The 21,382-nt window shown below is 44.5% G+C and overlaps 1 protein-coding gene across 6 annotated transcripts in view; it reads right to left on the reverse strand.

Moving 5' to 3' along the window:
* OXR1 (oxidation resistance 1) overlaps positions 1-21,382 on the reverse strand; it is a 334,109-nt gene that overhangs the window by 75,348 nt on the left and 237,379 nt on the right. For 2 of the 6 annotated variants that reach the window (XM_069957209.1, XM_069957203.1), the window contains exon 1: positions 1,692-1,943. The exons of the other annotated variants lie outside the window; for them this stretch is intronic. In XM_069957209.1, the coding sequence (XP_069813310.1) occupies positions 1,692-1,866 (175 nt within the window). In that variant the 5' untranslated portion in view covers positions 1,867-1,943. Of the gene's footprint in view, positions 1-1,691; positions 1,944-21,382 lie in introns of those variants that run through there. 6 annotated transcript variants of the gene reach the window in all.

The following is a 21,382-nucleotide window of genomic DNA, read 5'->3' on the forward strand; positions in this document are numbered from 1 at the left end:
AAGTAGTTACCATGGAAACCAGATTCTCTCTCACATTTTTCACAGACCTTTTAAGACCCTGATCAGTTGCCATGGGCAACCACTACCATCTTCCTTTTGCTCCAGTTGTGACCTGTACCTCCTGCGATGTGCCGCCATATGGTAGAGACTGCATGATATTACAGCATGCTGTGAGGGTGTAGATCACAAGTCACTTCTGGTCACTTTTAGTACATGCAGGCATGTGTTTATAGTTGTTTAAGTTGTAGAACTACAAGCCCCCCTACCCGGCTGTCAGGATCCCCCTGTACAGGTGTTAGGACCCCCCCTGCAGCCCCCCTACCCGGCAGTCAGGATCCCCCTGTACAGGTGTTAGGACCCCCCCTGCAGCCCCCCTACCCAGCTGTCAGGATCCCCCTGTACAGGTGTTAGGACCCCCCCTGCAGCCCCCCTACCCGGCAGTCAGGATCCCCCTGTACAGGTGTTAGGACCCCCCCTGCAGCCCCCCTACCCGGCTGTCAGGATCCCCCCTGTACAGGTGTTAGGGCCCCCCCTGCAGCCCCCCTACCCGGCTGTCAGGATCCCCCCTGTACAGGTGTTAGGACCCCCCCTGCAGCCCCCCTACCCGGCTGTCAGGATCCCCCCTGTACAGGTGTTAGGCCCCCCCTGCAGCCCCCCTACCCAGCTGTCAGGATCCCCCCTGTACAGGTGTTAGGACCCCCCCTGCAGCCCCCCTACCCGGCTGTCAGGATCCCCCCTGTACAGGTGTTAGGGCCCCCCTGCAGCCCCCCTACCCAGCTGTCAGGATCCCCCTGTACAGGTGTTAGGACCCCCCCCTGCAGCCCCCCTACCCAGCTGTCAGGATCCCCCTGTACAGGTGTTAGGACCCCCCCTGCAGCCCCCCTACCCAGCTGTCAGGATCCCCCTGTACAGGTGTTAGGACCCCCCCTGCAGCCCCCCTACCCGGCAGTCAGGATCCCCCTGTACAGGTGTTAGGACCCCCCCTGCAGCCCCCCTACCCAGCTGTCAGGATCCCCCTGTACAGGTGTTAGGACCCCCCCTGCAGCCCCCCTACCCGGCAGTCAGGATCCCCCTGTACAGGTGTTAGGACCCCCCCCTGCAGCCCCCCTACCCGGCTGTCAGGATCCCCCCTGTACAGGTGTTAGGGCCCCCCCTGCAGCCTCCCTACCCGGCTGTCAGGATCCCCCCTGTACAGGTGTTAGGACCCCCCCCTGCAGCCCCCCTACCCGGCTGTCAGGATCCCCCCTGTACAGGTGTTAGGCCCCCCCTGCAGCCCCCCTACCCAGCTGTCAGGATCCCCCCTGTACAGGTGTTAGGACCCCCCCTGCAGCCCCCCTACCCGGCTGTCAGGATCCCCCCTGTACAGGTGTTAGGGCCCCCCTGCAGCCCCCCTACCCAGCTGTCAGGATCCCCCTGTACAGGTGTTAGGACCCCCCCTGCAGCCCCCCTACCCAGCTGTCAGGATCCCCCTGTACAGGTGTTAGGGTCCCCCCTGCAGCCCCCCTACCCAACTGTCAGGATCCCCCCTGTACAGGTGTTAGGACCCCCCTGGAGCCCCCCTATCCAGCTGTCAGGATCCCCCCCCCCCCCCCCTGTACAGGTGTTAGGACCCCCCTGGAGCCCCCCTACCCAGCTGTCAGGATCCCTCCTGCACGGTTGTCAGGACCCCCCCTGGAGCCCCCCTTCCTGACCTGTGGGTGTCGGGCTGAGCTCCGGGTCCGGGCTGGACGGTGGGGTCTCCTCTCGCCCGACCCCCTCCTTCAGGTAGTCATGGAAGTGCACCTCCCGCAGCCCCAGCCAGAGCCGGTTGGCAGTGCCCCTCAGGACGCGGCCGCTCCTCCCGGTGAAGCCAGTCAGGTAGTCCATGGCACCCCGGCCTGTTTCTGTCACTGATCAAACTTTCACTCTCTGAGGTAAAACTTCTGACAAACTTTTTTTTCCAAGTCGCCCCGCCCCGTCCACGCCCCACCCACCGGAGGGGACGGCCCTGTGACAGGACGCAATCGGCGTGTGAAATCATATTCCTAAACACTCAGACGAGCCCTCTGATCTTCTTAGCACCACCCCTATTTTGCAAAATGATTAATCCCACTTGCATTTACTTTGATGTGCAGACTAAACCATCGCTGAATGATTGCGGGGGTGGTGGAAGCAGGATCTTATGTAGTAACTGCACCCCGCTTCTACCTTCTCACCCCTATTTTAAAAAGTGAAAAATTCCACTCGCATAGATTTTGCTGGACAGAAGATGCCATTGGAGACCGTGACGGGGGGGGGGGGTTACAAGGACGTGTGACAACTATCCAAACGTGTTGTAACTTCACATGCTGTGTGCTGGGTGTAGCTGGGAGGCGGTGTGCTCGCCTGCACAGTCACATTGAGGAATAACATTACAAACCACAACAACAAAGCAAATATTATCTGCATAACAGGCTGCAGCCCTGTGACTGGGAGGCAGGATATGGAGAATCCTAGTAACACCTCCCAATGCTGGCTGAATGATACACTGCTAGGTCTCTATAGGGTTTTTAGCATTTTCAATTCACTGACAGCAAGCAGAGAGCTTAGAAACACAATAGGGCTGCCTGGTGGCGCCCTTGTGTGGTGACAGCCTGTAACTGCAGGGCCTGGTCTGTGTGGCTACCACTGGTCAGACGCTGCTCTAGCATTCACCACCGGGCCTGTGCATAGGCAATCTGTGTGGTCACGGGGCCGTAAAACTAAAACAGTTATCGGCTTATATATCCCTGTGTAATAGGCCGATGGCCAAGCCGACAAGCAAGTAAACACTGAGGTGCGGAAAATAAATCCTCATTTGTTGGCTGCACCTCTCCTCGTGTAACAGGGACGTACAACCAAGGAATAATAGGCACAGGGCCTCAGGACTGCTCACCTGCTCGGCCGGTCTAATACAGCCAATACAGCGCACAGAGGCCATAGTCTTCTAGAGACTTCTGACCGCCATGAAGTGTATAGATAGGACATAGATAGATAGATACGTAGATAGATAGATAGAAGATAGATAGCTAGATAGGAGATAGATAGATAGATAGATAGATAGATAGATAGATAGGAGATAGATAGATAGATAGATGATAGATAGGAGATAGATAGATAGATAGATAGATAGATAGATAGATAGATAGATAGATAGGAAATAGATAGATAGGTAGATAGATAGATAGATAGATAGATAATAGATAGATAGATAGATAGATAGATAGATAGATAGATAGATAGATAGGAGATAGATAGATAGGAGATAGATAGATAATAGATAGGAGATAGATAGATAGGAGATAGATAGATGGATGATAGATAGATAGGTAGATAGATAGGAGATAGATAGATAGATAGATAGATAGATAGATAGATAGATAGATAGATAGGAGATAGATAGATAGATAGATAGATAGATAGATAGATAGGAGATAGATAGATAGGAGATAGATAGATAAATAATAGATAGATAGATAGATAGGAGATAGATAGATAGATAGATAGATAGATAGGAGATAGATAGATAGGAGATAGATAGATAAATAATAGATAGATAGATAGATAGGAGATAGATACAGGGCCGATTCTAGCTTTTCTGCTGCCTGAGGCGAAAATTTAAATGGCGCCCCCCCCCCCCCCCCCCCCCCCCCCAAGAACAACAAGTCTTTCTTGTGTCATTGTTGACCGTAGATATGACGTAATAAGCGGAGCTCTTACACCAAAACACTCTTAAAACCAAGTTACTCTTAAACCAAGGTACCACTGTGTATATATATATATCAGCAGTAAATATACCAAATGCATAACCACACCACAGCAGTGAATATAACCATGTGGTACATGGTTATATTCACCAAGTGCAAATTCGTTGCGCTGGCTACAGGGCACAGCTCTATGAGGTTTGCTGTACTTCTGCTGAATGCCTCAAGCAAAGAGCAAAAGGTGGCACCAGATTTTGACACACAGCCTGGATTGTCTGGCAAAATCTACTGGTGTTGCAAATCGTCACATTTGTCCATTTACACAGAAAGATTATCTGACAGATTATCTGCCAAAGATTTGAAGCCAAAGCCAGGAATGGATTTAAAAAGAGGAGAAATTTCAGGTTTTCCTATATGACCTGACTTCTACTTATAGTCTGTTTCTGGCTTTGGCTTCAAATCTTTGGCAGATAGTCTTTCTGTGTAAATGACCCCTTAGGGTCCATTTACACAGAAAGATTATCTGACAAAGATTTGAAGCCAAAGCCAGAAACAGACTATAAACAGGGAACAGGTAATAAAGGAAAGCTTGCGATTTTTTTTCCTCTTTTCAAATCCATTCCTGGCTTTGGCTTCAAATCTTTGGCAGATAATCTGTCAGATAATCTTTCTGTGTAAATGGACCCTTAGGGACTGATAAAGGTGGACCAAGGGCAGGTAAGTATCATTTTATTTTGTTTACATTTTTTAATACTTTCATTCTGCACTACTTCAGATAGAAGATTCTTACTTTTAATGAAAAAGGGTCAACAAGGGTTCTTGGGGGTATTTTATTTCAATAAAGAGCTTTGCTAAATTGTTTTTCTTCTTACTTATGTTTGGCTTAGTAGTGGAAGCCGCCTAATAGATGGCATCCATTAGTAAGCTAGGGCTTTGTGTTGGCTATTATAAGCGCTGACACTAACCCCCATGCTTATTACCTTTAGTACCTACTGTCACCAGGGGTACTGGGAAGAATCAGATACTGTCTGGCCTGGAACGCCAGAAAATGATGATCCAGGACTAGGCAGCAACAGGCTGGCGTTATTAGGCTGGCAATAACTAAAATAAATGGCGCTTGCCTCTGATAGTGTCAGGCTGCTGCTGCTTGGTTTTGTATCTGTCTGGTTATGGAAAATAGGGGAGACCCTATCCATTAGTTTATTAAATAAATAAAATGTGTGGGGTCCCCCTCATTTTCCATAACCAACCAAGCTGCAGCAGCCTGACACTATCAGGAAGGCAGGGGCCATTTATGTTTGGACACTGCTACCCTGATAGTGTCAGGATGCTGTTGGCTGGTTCTGTATCTGACTGGTTATGGAAACTGAAGGGGCGAAAGCATGCATTAGTTTATCAAATAAGTAAATAAAAATACATAGGGTCCCCCTCATTTTCCATAACCAGCCAGATACAAAATCAAGCAGCAGCAACCTGACGCTATCAGTGTGGCAGGGGCCATTTATTTTGGCCATTGTCACCATGATAGTGTCAGGCTACTGTTGCTTGGTTCTGTATCTGACTGGTTATAGAAAATAAGGGGGCCCATGAATGTTTTATTAAATAAATAAATAAATCGAAAAATAAAAATGCGTGGGGTCCCCCTCATTTTCCATAACCAGCCAGATACAAAACCAAGCAACAGCAGCCGGACGCTATCAGGGTGGCAGGGGCCATTTATTTTGGCCACTGCCAACCTAATAACACCAGCCTGCTGCCGCCCAGTCCAGGAGCGCCATTTTCTGGTGCTCCAGGCCTGACGGTATCTGGCTCTTCCCGGTACCCCTGGTGGTGGTGGGTACCGAGGTAATAAGCGTGGGGAGTTAGTGTTAGCCCTTTTACTGGCTAACGCTAAGCCTGGCTTAGTAATGGACGCCATCTATTCCACTACCAAGCCAAAAATAAGTAAAAAAAAAAAAATAAAACAATTTCAAAAAGCTCTTTATTGAAATAAAACTCCCCAGAGACACCTCGTTGACCCTTTTATTAAATAAAAAATGTAAAAATCTTCTTTCGAAGTAGTCCAGTCTGTACCTGTTAAAAAAAAAAAAAAAAAAAAAGTGAAAAAGCAGCAAACAAAGGCCCTGGCAGCATTAAGTCTATTGTCATTATGAGGAGGTCTCTGCAGAGGCCCTGACCACCTCAATGCAGAGACCTCCTCATAATGACAATAGACTGCCAACCCGGAAAAAACTAACAGATCCCCCCACAACCCACCCCCGCACCTCCGCACCTCTGCAAGCCGCCCGCCACCCATCCAAACCCCTTCCCACCCCAGGAACTTACCAAGTCGCACGGCAACCTCTCCTCCGCAGACGAAGACCCGAACTGCACTTCTTCTTCCTGGACACGTCTCGTGACCTCAGCTGAGTAGCGCCGCGGCGGACGTCCGTGGCGCAGGCACTTAACCAATCAGAAGGAGGAAGCCGGGTCACGTGACGGGTGACGTCGGAATGGCCGGCCCGACGGTACGACGAGGAGACGCCGGTGGTGACCGTGAGCAGCGCGACTCGCGAGGTCTGGTGAGCCTGTGCTGTGGCTGTCATTTTAGCTAAGTTAAACTTAGCTAAAATGACAGCGGCGGGGAAAATCTTGCCGCCCCCTGCAGGGGCGCAAAATCTGCCGCCTGAGGCGGAATACTCATTCCGCCTCATGGCAGAAGCGGGCCATAGATAGGAGATAGATAGATAGATAGATAGATAGATAGATAGATAGATAGATAGATAGATAGATAGGAGATAGATAGATAGATAAAAGATGGATGGATCTCAGTGTGTTACCGCTTTATTTAGCACATATATATATATAGTAGATTACGCTGTTGTGTTCTGTAAAAATAATATTGCCATACATAATATGTTATACTGTAATTCAGTGGGAAACAATGTATACAGCAGAAGAGACTGACCCCTAGGGCTGTATACGCCGGGTACGGTGCCCTGTGTCTCCCGTCATCTAATCCAGCATGTGGTTTGTTGGGTGTAAACACCTCAGCAGGATGTTTTGTGTTTTGTGGCAGGCACAGAGAGACGTGACTGGCAGCGGCGGGCAGCCTCATATGCCAAAGACAAACATTTAAACCTGGTAATGTGAATATAAGTAAGAAATTACCAGCAATGTGCAAGTATAAACCGCACAGTTCACGCCTCATTAATTTATGAATGACCCTTATTGAGAATCCCTCAGGCTTCAGGACAACAAGGCTGTCAGCAGCCAACACTGCCGCTTCTCTCCTAGCATGGCTGACATGTCACACATTCCCTAGAAATTCCCCTCATGCCATCACTTGACTTGGACTTCTTTATAGCAGATGACATCTTCTCAGGAGGGCTGCATCACATTTTCCGTCTATTTTATTAAAGGGGAACTCTAAGATAGATGAACACTGAACCCCCGATTGAAGTACTTCAGCTATGAGATTTTTTTTTTTTCTAGAACAGCGCCATTCTTGCCCATAGGCCGTTTTTGGTGTTACAGCTCAGCCATATTTGAGTCAATGGGACTGAGCTGCAATACTAGACATTGACAACAGTGGCGCTGTTTACAGATTTTTTTCTAATCTTATAAAAAGGGGCTATCAATATATAAATATACAGAGGGTTGAGGCACTGTGCTATATGTCAATAGGGTAATGCTGCGTTTACACGGAACGATTATCGTTCGAATTTTCGCAATAACAATCGCATTTGAGTGATAATTGTTCCGTGTAAACACAGCAAACGATCAAGCGATGAGCGAAAAATCGTTCGTTTTGAACTTTCAACATGTTCTCAAATCGTCGTTCATCTTTCACTAAAAATTCACAGTCTTTCAAAGATTCACCCTATGTAAAAGATGGGCTTAAGCGATCTTAAAAACGATCGCAATAACGATTTTTCTTACAATTTATCTAACGATTTATTCGTCTAAACGCTGATCGTTATAAAAACCAAATCGTTGCTTCAAAATCGTAAAATGATCGATTGGGCGAATTATCGCTCCGTATAAACGTAGCATAAGTGCCGTCAGCTTCTCAGCGCTGCTTCCCTTATGTTCAGCTATTGATTGGCAGTTTTCCCTGCTCGCAGACTCCTATGGGGAATGCTGTCAGACAGTAGCTGAAGGCAAGAGAAGCGTCCCCCTGGACCCACTGTGTTATTTAGGTATTAGATATGATTTGCTGTAAGGTTATAGGGTAGTGTGTGCAAAATCCTTTTCTTACTTACTCTTATATGAATGAAGGTGCGGATAAGCTGGAAAGGAGGTACTGACCACATACAGCGCACACACTCCTATAGCACCCAGGGTATGTCCATTAGGCCATGTAAACGCAGCATAATTGTTCAGCATTTGATTAGTGGTGGCTTTAATAGATGTCTCCTGATAAAATAAACAAGTGGTTTTAACGATACAAGTGCTGGAACAACTTTTTTTTCGGTGTGGCTGTGGCATTACAGTCCCGTGAATATTCAAACACTTCCCGCAGGACAAACAGCAGCTGATAAGTATCGGAAGACACACGATTTTGAAATATAAGTAAATTACAAATCTATTTAACGTTTTGACACCAACTGATTTGAAAGGTGTTTTTTCCCCCTTTAGGGTAGCTTCACACATACCGGATCTGCTTCGGGTTTCACGCTGCGAGTTCGGCAACGAAATCTGCTGCAATTCCCGGTACTGTATGCAAGTCAATGGAAAAATGAATCCAAGCGGATAGCACCCAATTGAATTAATTTTTTTTATCCATTTTTTCATAAAACATATATGTTAAACGGACTGCAAAAACGCAGTTTGTTCCCAGCTTAATCGCCCCCAAAATGTTAAAGGATATTTTATGTTATTTATTATCACAGTAATGACAAAGCCAACACACTGAAAGAGTAGTAGATGCCTGGAACAAACTTCCAGCGGAGGTGGTTGGTAAATCTACAATAACAGAATTTAAACACGCCTGGGATAAACATAAATCTATCCTAAGATAATAAGAAAGAAAATACTAAAAGGGCGGACTAGATGGACCAAGTGGTCTTTTTCTGCTGACAATCTTCTATGTTTCTAAGTTTCTATTATTATTATTATCATCATCATCATCATCATCATCACAATTATTATTATTATAATATAGGTTTTTATATCTATAAAAGGTATCTGAGATAGCATAGAGAGCCATCCAAGTATATTAGAGCAAGGGCATCCTCCGCATAGTCCACTTCTCGGCTCTGCTTCATTTCCAGTGTACTTTACAAAGGATAATAGAAGCAATTTAGCAGTTTAGTCAGAGCCCAGGAGAATTGACTATGGATGAGAGTGACAACCAGACTCACGGCCGTCTTCGGCTTTATATTAGTTCATATTCTTACTGCTGATACAGCGAGAAGAGGAGACTCTGCTGAGAGCACGGACATGCTTACAGGAGATTGGAAGTAATTGACTGACAGGTGTAATTCCTCCAAGAAGATATTTGAACAATAAAAAAGGAGAAGAAAAAAGTTTTTTTTAACTTAAAATACATCACTGAGGCCAAGTTTTATTGCTTGACCTTTACTAAGGATGTCTATCATTCCACACTCTGAATATAGATCCCAGAGAACTTAAAGGAGAAGTCCCATGAAACTAAAAAATGATAGGAACGCAGGGGGGTACGGGAACATGATAAACAAAGTATACTTACCAGTCCTCGTGCCCTGCAACGCTGATCCTGGGTACAGCTAACAGCTGCCAGCCTCCTGCAGATCCTCCAGCTTCAACATCACGTACCTGGCCGGTCAATTGCCTGCTCGGCCAATCAGTGACTAGGGCGGGACAACAGCTGGCTGTGCAGGAAATCGATCAGCTGGGCAGTGACGTTGCAGCTGGAGGAACCGTGTACCTTGATGCCAGACGAAAATGACAGCCAGTGGTCATCAGCGGCACAACAGAGGCACGAGGACTGGTAAGTATACTTTGTTTATTAGGTTCCTGCACCACCCTGCCTTCCTTTTAAATTTCATTGGACTTCTATTTTAAAGTGGTTCTCCCTACTTGTTAGGGGCCGTTCACACTACACAATTGAGGCCAAAATTCCCCTGGGAATCCCCGCCAACGGACTCTGCGCCGAATCCCCCCGCTATCTGTTTCAATGGAGGCCTTGCGTGCCTCCACTGTCCGCTGAAACAATTGACATGTCAATTCTTAGAGTGGAGAGGCGGAGGTGCACAAAGCCTCCCATTGAAACAAATAGCAGGTGGGATTCACCGATTCCGTAGTGTGAACTGGCACTTAGAAGGATCCTTAAACCATCAGCTGATCACAAAGTGTCCTCATTAATCACTGCAAACTGTAGGAAAGTCTGTCAGACTGGAAAGACTACACCACTTCCTGCAGGACATACAGCAGCTGATAAGTAGTGGAAGACTGGAGATTTTTAAAGAGAAGTGAATTTTTTGATGGTCAAGTCTTATCACCTTTCCACAGGATAAGTATTAAGAACCTAATTGGTGTGGGTCCAAGCACTGGTACCTCCTCCTTTGTACAAGAACATATATCCTATGTCTCCGCACTTGAATTAAGTGGTGGTTGAGCGAGTCAGGTGTCACACTCCGCTAACTTTGGCAGTGTCATAGACTTTGAATGGAGTGGCAGCCCATATGTATTATTATGGGTACAGTACCCTGTGACTGGTGGATGTACCAGCTGCTGGACTCCATCAATCTTACACATATCACCTATACTGGAAAGAATTATTATATATTGGTTATGCGATATTCCCTTAAATAAGAAAAAAAAGGTAACGATGCCGGCCCTGACATTTATATTATACAATCTGAGTTAATATGAGGCACAGCTTCATTTTATACAAGTATTATTAACGTTTTTGCACAGCTAATCCATGTAGATGTATTCCCGGCAATATTCTTAATCATTATGTCAGCCTGACATTAACAGTACGTGGTTTTATAAGCCTAACAAACTCCTCATCCCGCGCTCTCCATCCTTCCATTACATTCCCGCTACTAACAGAATCTGCAGCCGATCATTACCGCTGCCAAAGCCTGAGGATGCATCAAGCTGCAACAATGTAATATACAACATGGACAATGTTATCTCTCCATAGGACTGAAGTAGGAGGTGAAGCCTTACAGCAGCTGCACCTAATGGGGATAGGATAAGGAAAGGAGAAGTTGCAGAGGCCAAAGGGCGGCAATTACGTTTGACTTTGTACTTATAGTATCACTGTCGCATGTTGTTTTTTTTTGCAGAAATCAATAGTCCAGTCGATTTGAAGAAACTTTATAATTGGGTTTATTAGGCAAATATGCCATTATCTGCATTCAAAAAGACTTTGCCCAGGTCCCCCCCTCCCTCCTCTCTCCCATCCACTGCTCATTATCAGGAAATCTTGACTCTTTTACATCAGTCTAGCCCTGTGTAACCTATGGAGAGGGGAGGAGGGAGATTAGTCGCCAGCAGAGAACAGAGAACAAAGGATTACACAGTGGGACCTGTGTGAAAGCCGGTATTCAGAGGTTAGAGAGGTCAGTGCTGACTTCAGAGGAGATAGTCGGTAATGTAGCTGTAAATTAACTCTTTGTTGTCCTGTTTTGGTGCCTCATCTCCCTCCCTCTCAATAAAAGAACAATGAAGACAGGGGGGAAAGCTTCAAACTGGTTTTTCATGATAAAAATGCATTTTTCAGCTAATAAACCCAATTACAACGTTTCTTAAAATCGCCTATACTATTGATTTCTGCAAAAAAATTTAAACAACAGTGAGACTATAAGCTTCTCTTTAAAAAAAATAAAATAGTACAGGCATATCCTGCAATGTACCCATATGCTTGAAATTCTTTGATGATTCCATAGTGTGAACATACCCTTAGGGCAGAGATGGGGAACCTTCGGCCCTTCAGCTGTTGCAAAACTACAACTCTCATTATGCCTGGACAGCCGAAGGCTGTCCAGGCATGATGGGGGTTGTAGTTTTGCAACATCTGGAGGGCCAAAGGTTCCCCATCCCTGCCTTAGGGCTTTAGTTATTTTTGCTAAGTCTTCTGTTCCACTAATTCCTGGATTAGTGGATGGCGGAGTAACAGATTTCTGCTATGTACAAGGATAGGCCTGTGTCCTCAGGCAGCCCGCTGTACCGGAGAGAAGCCGCCGTACTTGTTAATTAATCTGCATTTGATATCAGAGTCTATGGAGACTTTGACAATTAAAAAGAGAATGTAGCAGATATTGATTTTCTTGGTGTTTTATTTTCCCTGTAATTGTTTTCAGTCCTGGCACAGGGAGCGATTTCCCATGTTCATCCTTAGTAGAAATGTTCTTATTAATAAGTGCACTTAAAGTGTTCTTCTATGTTACAGTGTTTCTAATGACTCCAAGGCCGGGGTGCAAAAGGGAGCAGAGAAGCACGTGTGATATATAGTCTAAAACAGGGAGGGGTTGTAGTTTTGGCAGAACCACAGATTGAAAAACACGGTTTTAGACTTCCTAATAACGACATTGGCGTTAAAAATAGGTGAGCCAATAGCCTTAGTAATCAGCCTGTAGCCACCATAAAAGCCCTTTTAAAAGGGGCACTCTGTAGAAAATGTTTTTCTTTGAAATCAGCTGGTTTCAGAAAGTTATATAGATTTGTGATTTACTTCTGTTTGAAAATCTCAAGTCTTCCAGTACTTATCAGCTGCTGCAGGAAGTGGTGTATTCTCTCCAGTCTGACACAGTGCTCTCTGCTGCCACCTCTGTCCATGTCAGGAACTGTCCAGAGCAGGAAAGGTTTTCTTTGGGGATTTGCTCCTGCTCCGGACAGTTCCTGACATGGACAGAGGTGGCAGCAGAGAGCACTGTGTCACACTGGAAAGAATACACCACTTCCTATAGGGCATACAGCAGCTGAAAAGTACTGGAAGACTTGAGATATTTAAATAGAAGTAAATTATTAATCTATAAAATTTTCTTACACCAATTTATTTCTAAGAGAAAAAAAATTCAAATTTTACAAATGCTGACAATGAGAGGGTCTTCCATTTTTACTTACTGATACCACCAGCTTACCTTCTCCTATATACAACAAGGCCCTTATATAGTAATGTAACTGACAAGCAACACTATAAATAATACAAAACAATGTTAATAACAATAGACCAGTTATGGCTATGAATAGACCTGATGAAGAAGGTGGTATTCCTTTGAAACACGTAATATAATAAACTGCAATGAGAAAGAAAGAAACAAAGAAAGAAAATCTGCTGTATATTGTATGAGTAATAAAGAAAACCTGCTTTATCTTATACATCTCAGAATGCAGCACCTGGATAAATCCCAGCCCTGTGACTTTATCTATGTAGACCACCACTGTACGACACTTTCTATCAGCACCTTTCAGGTCAGTTTTAGGCTATGTTCACACTACGTAAAAGTACGGCCGTACTTTTGGCTTGGTGGAACAATACCGTACTTTCAATGGGATCCCGGCCGGAGCATATACACATCGTATACGGGATCCCATACGGGGTCACAAATAACTGACATCAGAGCTCTGTGGCCGGAAAGATCATCCGGGTGGTACTTAAGTACCGGCCGAGATGATCCGGCCAGAGACCGGGCGTTCCGCGACCCGGCCGGGGTCTCGGAACGGCCGGTCTCATACGACGTGTGAACATAGCCTTATGAGGAAGGTGTAGGGTGTCAAGTTATGAGTAATAGAATATAAGAAAAAATCCATTGCGGTCTGAGTGTTCAGATCCCCACCAATTGTTACAATGAAGAGCTATGGAGTGAGTCCATCTAGTGCAACTGGACGGAGATCAAAGCAAGCTAGGGAGGGAAGTGCATGGCCAAGCGCTTCTCTCTGTTCTCTGACAAAGACACTTTAAAAGGGCTGCTGCTCCTGATCAGACATTGGAGTTAGTCTGATCCCTTAAACCAGGGATGGGGAACCTACTGCCCTCCATCTGTTGCAAAACTACAATTCCCATCATGCCTGGACAGCCAAAGCTAAAGCTTTGGCTGTCCAGGCATGATGGAAATTGTAGTTTAGCAACAGCTGGAGGGCTGGAGGTTCCCTATCCCTACCTGAAACCAAGATACAGATATCAATGACTAGGGATCTTTGACACAAATCAATGACTGAACTTTCTAGTCGTAGACCAAACAGCCAGACTGTCCATGGTGACTGAATCCACAATAACATTTTGCACATCACTGTGACCTGTCAGACGATGACATCATGCTGGATTTTCCCTTTAGGATGGATTACATAACAGCAATGAGTCCCATAGCCCTGCAGAGCACCCACCACATACCTGCTCTGCTTGTAATGATGACTTCTTGATGCATCTTGGTACCAGACAAGTTTTTACTAAACAGCGTAGATCGGAATATATCTATTCATCATGCGCTACTTCCAGGAAAGTCTGATGAGTCTTTTCTGGGACTCATCCTTCCCTTCAAACAAAAATAAACTATATTCCATATATTCATACCTGAAGTCATTATAGTTGATTTATTGTAAAAATAAAAAAATCTATATCTAGGACCACCATAATAAAAGACGCACAGGACAAAGAAAGATTATCTGACAGATTATCTGCCAAGGATTTGAAGCCAAAGCCAGAAACAGACTATAAACAGAGATTGGGTCATAAAGGAAAGCCTGAGATTTCTCTTCTTTTTAAATCCATTCCTGGCTTTGGCTTCAAATCCTTGGCAGGTAATCTGTCAAATAATCTTTCTGTGTAAATGGGCCCTTAGTTACCCTTCACCCAAAAACCAGGCTGGGGCCTTAGGAAAACAGCATCCTAACAATAATAATTCGATAACAAGGGTATATCTGGCATGAGGCGAGAGGAGTATTTTGCCTCGGGCAGCAGATTGCACAGTTGCTGAGGGGCAGTAGGTTTCATGGAGTGGTCAAAAATAGTACTGTTTAGCACCTTCTGCTGGCACACACCATTCTCCTAGTCTTTTTGGTTCTGTACTGTCAGCTCCATTGACCCCATGAACGACAGAAAAAAGATGGTGACTTTTTCCCCCCCCCAAAACAATGCCCCATCCATGAACAGTTTGGGTGTGGTAGTGCAACTCAACCTCGTTGACTTCAATGGTGTTGAGCTGCATTACCAGACATAATCCATGGACAGGTGTGGCGCTGTTTCTGAAAGAAAGCAACCTTCCCTTTATGTGTAGGGACAAGTGGGGCTAGAAGGAGATTTTTTTTCCTCTTTAATATAATCGCTTGTCTTCTTAAGGCTGGGTTCACACTGCATTTTTGCAATCCGTTTTTTTTTTCATCCATTTTTTTGAAAAAAAACGGATGAAAAAAATGGATTTCAAAAACGCAGTGTGAACCTAGCCTAACATCCATCTATTCTCTTAGCAGCGCTTCTAGTAGGTTCTCGGAGATTAGAGCGCTATTCTGCCGCCACTTTATCCTCAATCTAAGATTACTGGGAAAGCAAACAAAGACAAATCTCCAGCGTGCTGTGATCCATAACGCACAGACTAATGGCTGACTCAATATTTACCTGTCACATCGTAGCAAAACTATCCAAATATCACAATGTCACTTCTCTCTTGGTTCATTTTATGTCCCCCCCCCCCCCACACAGTTAAAGGAATTGTACAGTTCATACAACCTATTTTATATATCCTATTAGTGGTATATAGAAGGGGGTTCCCTGATCTGAATCCTCATCCCTTGGTACAGGGGTTACTAAGAGCGTCCCTCTGACTGGAGGACCTGACCTGTCCTACACTACAAAGACAACCCATTGATCAGAATGGACACTGTGTAATGCCTCATTTGCCCTGTGGGGGAGCTGTAAGAAAACAGCACTCGTGTTTCTCCATAGATTACAGCTGAAAATACAAGAAACAGGACACATTATGATCAGCTTGTTACAGGAGGCTTGGCTGGATCCCCCAATCCCCTGAGTGATCCACCATCTCTGACCGGCCAGAAGCAGCTGCTGCCAGGACTATGGCTGTGGACTGTGATGAACAGCTGAGGGAAAGCATTGCATTCTGGAACCAGTACTGCATTCTGGGAACTGCTCAACCAGTAAGTACAGAAACACAATACAGAAAAAACTGGGATAGATAGGTAAGCAATGCTATATGCTTCTGCAGAAGTTTAATTTTTTTTAAACCTCTACCTGGAGTTCCCCTTTAAAGCAATGCACTTCTAGGTCTGATCGTGTCTCTTTTACATCCTATGAATAGGAGCATGTGCATCACTTACCTGGACAAGAGATGGCATCAGGACGCACTATAGGGAGGAAAAGACAAGCCAACGGGGGGGGGGGGGGGGGGGGGGGGGCAATATTATGGGGAAAGTCCATCCGGGAAACCTCAGGACCTGCCATTTCTATGGATGTTACTGTGACACGTACCACCTAGCTACCTATCTAAACAATGTACAAAACCAAGTCTTGATAGGTTATAGAGGAGACTTGCACAATATTTCGCAGGTGGTTTTACCATTATGACAAAAGATTCTCCAGCTCCATATATAAAACCATCACTTTTATTTAAGCAACGCGTTTCAGACCCTTCTTCATGGCTGTAAGAATGACAGACTATTCACACATAAAAGCATCACAGATAATAGTATAACAAATAATTTGGTTACGTATAACAACCCGAGTGGTACATACAGGTCAGTAATATTCTTACTGCCATGTGGGTAGATGTGTAATGCTGATCAGGTTATCAGGACAGATGCAAACCTACCCAGACAATCTCCCAGGGATCCAGGGCCGTCTCTCCTGTGTTCTACTGCCTATACTCATACATAAGATAGAGGTGCGGATTACCATCTACTATCTTGTAGTTTTAATGGGATACTCCAGAGAAAAAAAAAGTTTACAAATTAACTGGTGGCAGAAAGTTATATGGATTTGTAATTCACTTCTATTGAAAAATCTCAAGTATCCAGTACTTATCAGCTGCTGTATGTCCTACAGGAAGTGGTGTATTCTTTCCTATCTGACACAGTGCTCCCTGCTGCCACCTCTGTTTATGTCAGGAACTGTCCGGAGCAGGAGCAAATCCCCAAAGAAAACCTCTCCTGCTCTGGACAGTTCCTGACATGGACAGAGGTGGCAGCATGTGTCAGACTGGGAAAGACTGGAAAAAATACACTTCAGCACCTGATACATACATACAGCAGCTGATAAGTACTGGAAGACTGGAGATTTTTTTAATAGAACTAATTTACAGAACTGTATAACGTTCTGACACCATATGATTTCACTTATTTTTTTGGTCTGGAGTTCCCCTTTAAAGTGTCACTGTCGTGAATTTTTTTTTTGCAGAAATCAATAGTCCAGGCGATTTTAAGAAACTTTGTAATTGGGTTTATTATCCGAAAAATGCATTTTTATCATGAAAAAGCAGTTTGAAGCTCTCCCCCTGTCTTCATTGTTCTCCTATGGAGAGAGCTAAAGAAAAGACCAAAACAGGACAACAAAGAGTTAATCTACAAATCCCTCACCCGTTATCTGTTCTGACCATCACCAGTGACCTGTCTGAGCTCGGATTACAGCTGTCACCCAGCTCCGTGCCTGTAATCCTCTGTTATCTGCTTTCTGCTGCCGGCTAACTCCCTCCTTCCTCCTCCCCCCTCCCCTCTCCCTAGAGCAGACAGGGGACGTCTCCTGCAACAAGTCACAATTTTCAGATTTTTCAGAGTGGATGAAAAAGAGGAAGGAGGGGGGGGACCTGGGAAAAGGCTTTTTACATGGAGATAATGGCAGATTTGGCTAATAAACCCAATTACAAAGTTTCTTCAAATCGTCTGGACTATTGATTTTTGCAAAAAAAAAAATACGACAGTGACTATATAGCTGCATATACACAGATATCTCTCCACATATAGTATGGTGTATATGTGCGCAGTCTGTAATCCCAATGCCAGCACTCACATGTATAGGCATTCATTAGAGAAAACTAGAAAAGCATCCAGACATTGCAGCATGCGGCAGATACATGTCATTTCCAGAAATTGCATCTGGAACGCACGATAAGTGACAACCTCTTATGTATTTTATTAAATCTTTTCAGTACACAAAGGCTAGGATCAGGGCTTCATTGGCCTGTGGCTGAGTGAGAGGCTGTGCGGCAGCGGCTGGGAGAAGGTGAGCGGCATGGGATTATCCGGGCCTGTGCTCTGTGCAGCCATTGGCCTGTGTACTCTATGCGCTTTCTATACCCTGTGGTTGTTCTGCAGAAATTAGGCCACGTCCTGCTGTTGTAAATAATATGTTGCCAACAATAGAAACTTTTCTTTAGTAAAGTGTCAGCTTGGTTTAGCGGGGGCCCCTCATCTTGTTTCCTCCCCCGATGAGTAATTGACAAGTGAAGCGCTCATTCATCCAATGTCATAGGTGAGGAACAGAGGATTAGATGCAGAAAACGAGAAAGAAGAAAAACCGAGTCAGGTTGTATAGAAATAACACCATTTGTTTGGACTCTATACGGCTGCGTGCACGCTAGGAGTCCGCCGTGATTCATGGATTCATTTTCCAATTGATTCCGACTGATTGATTCTAAAGTGTTCTAGCGAAAATAGCCCTGAAGGCTGTGGCTATTATTACCATTGAAGTTACTGGAGGCCCCAACAGATCTCCAAAGTGCACATGTGAGCAGAGCCATTTGTGTCTGGTATCATCTGGGGGCCACAGGTTCTCCAAGTAACCCACCACCACAACCCAACACTGACCAGAAACACATCCAACATGGATATCATGTTACTATTGGGTCATGGCCGTCTGTGGGTTGCAATGTGACCCCATTCGCTTGCCTGAGCTGTGGTGTAGCACGATTAGTGCAGTGCCACACCGCAATTTTTGGCCGTGCATTCCACGTTATGGCCAGAATCACTGTGTAACCCTGGCCTAAGGTGGCGTTCACATGTGGCGGATTTGTTGCAGAAATTTCTAAGATAGAAAATAAATTCCAATTATGTGAAAGGATAGGGCAGATAGAGGAATATCTGCAACCCACCTGTGTGACTGGTGACTTTATGGTGTGGACTTTATGCTGTGGACTTTATGCTGTGGATTTTGTGCTGCAGATTTTATGCTGTGGCTTTTATGGTGTGGACTTGTCTGGGAAAAATTCATACTTAGTCATGGTGCTGGGGCTGCGGGGGATATGTCAGTAATGTATACCTACCTGTCCTGCTGCCCTGCCACCGACAGTTCCAAGGCCGCCGGCTACCACCAGAAATGACCGCTGTATGCTAAGAGGCCATTTCCTATGGGAACACAATTTCATCGGATGTTATGAAAACACTGATAGTGGCACAGATTGGGCTACGGGAGCGGAGGGACAGGTAGGTATATATTATTGTCATGTACCCTGCAACCCGGCAGCATGGCTACTATGAATTTTTCTGTGGATTTTATGCTGTGGATTTTGTACTATGTATTTAATGCTTTGTTGAACTGCATTGGGGGACTCAATTTTCAATGAGTTAGATGTGACGCTTGTTTTTAACAAGATTTTGTCATCTGAATCCAAAAATTACCACAGTTTTTCTTTTTCATGTATTTAAGTTACAGGATATCCTCCTTTTGTCTCAAAAACCATGCAAAATATACATACAAAGATGTGTATTTATATATCTATATATCTTATATGTATCGGTATATGTATATGTATCTTATATGTATCTGCATATTTATATGTATCGGCATATGTATCTGTATCTTATATGTATCGGTATAAGTATCTTATATGTATCAGCACATGTATATGTACCCTATATGTATCAGCACATGTATATATATGTTATATGTATATATATCTTATATGTATATGTATCCTATATGTTTTAGAACATGTACACAGTATGTATCTTATATGTATCTGTATTATACAGATACATATAAGATACATACTGTATACATGTTCTGATACATATAAGATACATATACATGTGCTGATACATATAGGATACATATACATATACAGACTGTATATGTATCAGCACATGTATATGTATCTTATATGTATCTGTATATGTATATGTATCCTACATGTATCAGCATATCTATTTTAGTCAAAATTAGCTAAAAAAAAAATCAACTTCAATCAAAATGATGCTCAAAATTGTTCCCTGAAGCTATTTATTTATGTTGCGGCAACACTGTGTAGTCATTGGTCGCCACATGCGGAAAAAAATTATGATAAACACAAACAAAAATATTTTTTTCTCCCAATTTTTTGCTTTTTTAAGGGTAGCTGAATGATATTTAGCAGAGAACAACATCTTTTAATACCCCAGTGCAGAGCAATGTCAGATATGTGGCCGTTATATAACCTAAGACGTCAGCACCGAGAACAAAGCCCCTTTGTTAGCTGTACTTGATATGTGTCCTCCCTTAGTATTAGATAGATTGTGCACATGGAGGATAACCATTAAAGTCTTGTGGCGTGAAGTGAAAGTGGATAAGGGGAAGGTGAAAAAAGGAAAAGCTGCTGGGGGGGGGGGCGGGCGGTGAGTATTGTATATTGTGTGTGATAGAAATGTGTGACATCCTGACTTTCCTTCAGAGCACATTTATATTCTGCATGATGTCTAACATTAGTGAGTGAGGGGCTGGAGAGTAAGGGCCCTATTCCACCGGACGATTATCGTTCGCATAACCGTTAACGATTAACGATCTCAAACGACCGATATTGCCAAAGACCTGAAAACGTTCACTCATTTCCATGGAACGATAATCGTTACTTATGATCGTATTTGCGATCGTTTTTTCTTCGCTAATTCTTCGCTATTGCGTTCGTATCTACTGCGAACGACCTAACGACGTCTTACTTAATGTGAACGATTTGCGAACGTTTTGCGAATGAGCAACAATAAAAATAGGTCCAGGTCTTATAAAGCGATCAACGATTTCTCATTCGATCGTTAATCGTTAACTGCATTTCAACTGAACGATTATCGTTTAGATACGAATGATTTAACGATAGCCAAAGCTTTGGATAGCCAAAGCTTTCAGTCTCCTTCACACGTCCGTGACCTTTTTCACTAGTCCTGAATCCTTTCAGGAGACTTCAGGAAAACATCAGTGTTTCCTGGCCGTAAAAAAGGAGAAAAAGGAAAAAAAATCATACTACCCTGCTGCAGGCTGCAGCGGTGTCCTCCTCCGACTTCTCCTATGCTCTGCGTGTACGCATGGGTGACAACACTCATGCGCCTCAACACTGGTGGGAAGTAGCGACCTCTTGTGGCCAGAGCTATAATGCTGCCTCCAGACACAAGAGTGATTGACAGGGTCAGAAATCAAATGGCGCCACCCCGTCAATCACCACCCTGCTATTAACTGTATGCACTCTAGATTAGGAGTGCATAGAGCTAAAAGGTCAGAGCCAGCACCCAGTGCCTGCGCCAGCCGGGGCTACCTTGAAATGGATCTAGAATTTCAGACAGATTCTAGATGTGCATCCAGACGCGTCCATAATTCTGGATGCCCCCATAGGGTTCTGTTCCAGACAAATATAGGACATGTCCTATATATCCTCAAATTATTTTCCTGCACAGACACCCTTCAGGAAAAATCCCTGCCCAATAAAACCCCCATGGGCCAGAGATTTACCTAGATTTCCTGATAAGAAATCCGGGTAATTTCTTGAACTTGTGAAAGGGGGCCTTAGCCTCGGCTGTCCGGG

This window comes from Dendropsophus ebraccatus, chromosome 2 (genome assembly GCF_027789765.1).
Source record: "Dendropsophus ebraccatus isolate aDenEbr1 chromosome 2, aDenEbr1.pat, whole genome shotgun sequence".
Classification (NCBI taxonomy): Eukaryota; Metazoa; Chordata; class Amphibia; order Anura; family Hylidae; genus Dendropsophus; species Dendropsophus ebraccatus.